This window comes from Malurus melanocephalus, unplaced genomic scaffold, assembly GCF_030028575.1.
Source record: "Malurus melanocephalus ecotype Western Australia unplaced genomic scaffold, MMel_1.1 scaffold_1615, whole genome shotgun sequence".
NCBI lineage: Eukaryota > Metazoa > Chordata > Aves > Passeriformes > Maluridae > Malurus > Malurus melanocephalus.
This window is the reverse complement of record NW_026624847.1, coordinates 22,336-23,867: the sequence shown is the minus strand read 5'-3', so window position 1 is coordinate 23,867 and position 1,532 is coordinate 22,336. Positions and strand designations below refer to the sequence as shown.

Genomic DNA, 1,532 nt, shown 5'->3' with positions numbered 1-1,532 from the left:
TTTTTATTTCAGATTCTTTATAACTGGACCATGGTCACACTGACCACTGACCACTCCCGTGTCCATTTTTTTAGATTCTTCACAATCCGACCATGGTCCAGTTGGGTCATAATGACCAGAATGACCCCACTGACCATTCCCGTGTCCATTTTTTTTCTCAGATTCTCTACAACCGCACCATGGTCCAGTTGGGCATCACTGACCACTCTGATGTCCGTTTTTTCTCACAGATTCTCTACAATCGGACCATGGTCACAATGACCACCGACCACTGAGTGACCACTGACCACTCCTTTTTTTTTCTCAGATCCTCTATAACCGCACCATGGTCACACTGACCACAATGACCACTCTGATGTCCATTTTTTTATTTTAGATTCTGTACAATCGGACCATGGTCACAATGACCACAATGACCAGAATGACCTCACTGACCACTCTGATGTCCATTTTTTTCTCAGATCCTCTACAATCGGACCATGGTCACACTGACCACACAATGACCACTGACCACTCCATTTTTTTATTTTAGATTCTCTACAATCGGACCATGGTCCAGTTGGGCATCACTGACCACTCTGACCACTCCCGTGTCCATTTTTCCCAGATTCTCTACAATCGGACCATGGTCCCGTTCGGTCACAATGACCAGAATGACCACACTGACCACTCCATTTTTTCCCACAGGTTCTCTACAACCGGACCATGGTCACAATGACCACACTGACCACACTGACCAGAGTGACCACTGACCATTCCCGTGTCCATTTTTTTATTTCAGATTCTCTACAATCGGACCATGGTCCCGTTCAGTCACAATGACCACACTGACCAGAATGACCACACTGACCACTCTGATGTCCATTTTTTTTCCAAGATCCTGTACAATTGGACCATGGTCACAATGACCACACTGACCACTGAGTGACCACTGACCACTCCATTTTTTTTTATAGATTCTCTACAATTGAACCATGGTCACAATGACCACACAATGACCACAATGACCACACTGACCAGAGTGACCACTGACCATTCCTGTGTCCATTTTTTTTCTCAGATCCTCTACAACCGGACCATGGTCCAGTTGGGCATCTGCGCCTTCCGCCAGGGCCTGATCAAGGACGCCCACAACGCCCTGCTGGACATCCAGAGCTCGGGCCGGGCCAAGGAGCTGCTGGGGCAGGGTCTCCTCCTGCGGAGCCTCCAGGAGCGCAACGCGGAGCAGGAGAAGGTGGAGAAGCGGCGCCAGGTCCCGTTCCACATGCACGTCAACCTGGAGCTGCTCGAGTGCGTCTACCTGGTGGCGGCCATGCTGCTGGAGATCCCCTACATGGCCGCCCACGAGTTCGACGCGCGCCGAAGGATGATCAGCAAGCAGTTCCACCACCAGCTGAGGGTCGGGGAGAGGCAGCCGTTGCTCGGTGAGTGGGTTTTGAGCGGAAATTTGGAAATTTCGACCCAAAATTTGGGTTCTGAGGTCCATAATTACCTCAGGTAGGTCTTGGTTGCGTCATTTTAGGCCCAAAAAT

The 1,532-nt window shown here is 50.0% G+C and overlaps 1 protein-coding gene across 2 annotated transcripts in view; it reads left to right on the top strand.

The window, feature by feature from the left end:
* The first annotated feature begins 1,045 nt into the window (after window positions 1-1,045).
* LOC130587189 (eukaryotic translation initiation factor 3 subunit C-like) overlaps window positions 1,046-1,532 on the top strand; it is a 10,043-nt gene continuing 9,556 nt past the window's right edge. For both annotated transcript variants that reach the window (XM_057388153.1, XM_057388152.1), the window contains exon 1: window positions 1,046-1,424. In XM_057388153.1, the coding sequence (XP_057244136.1) occupies window positions 1,079-1,424 (346 nt within the window). In that variant the 5' untranslated portion in view covers window positions 1,046-1,078. The remainder of the gene's footprint in view (window positions 1,425-1,532) is intronic.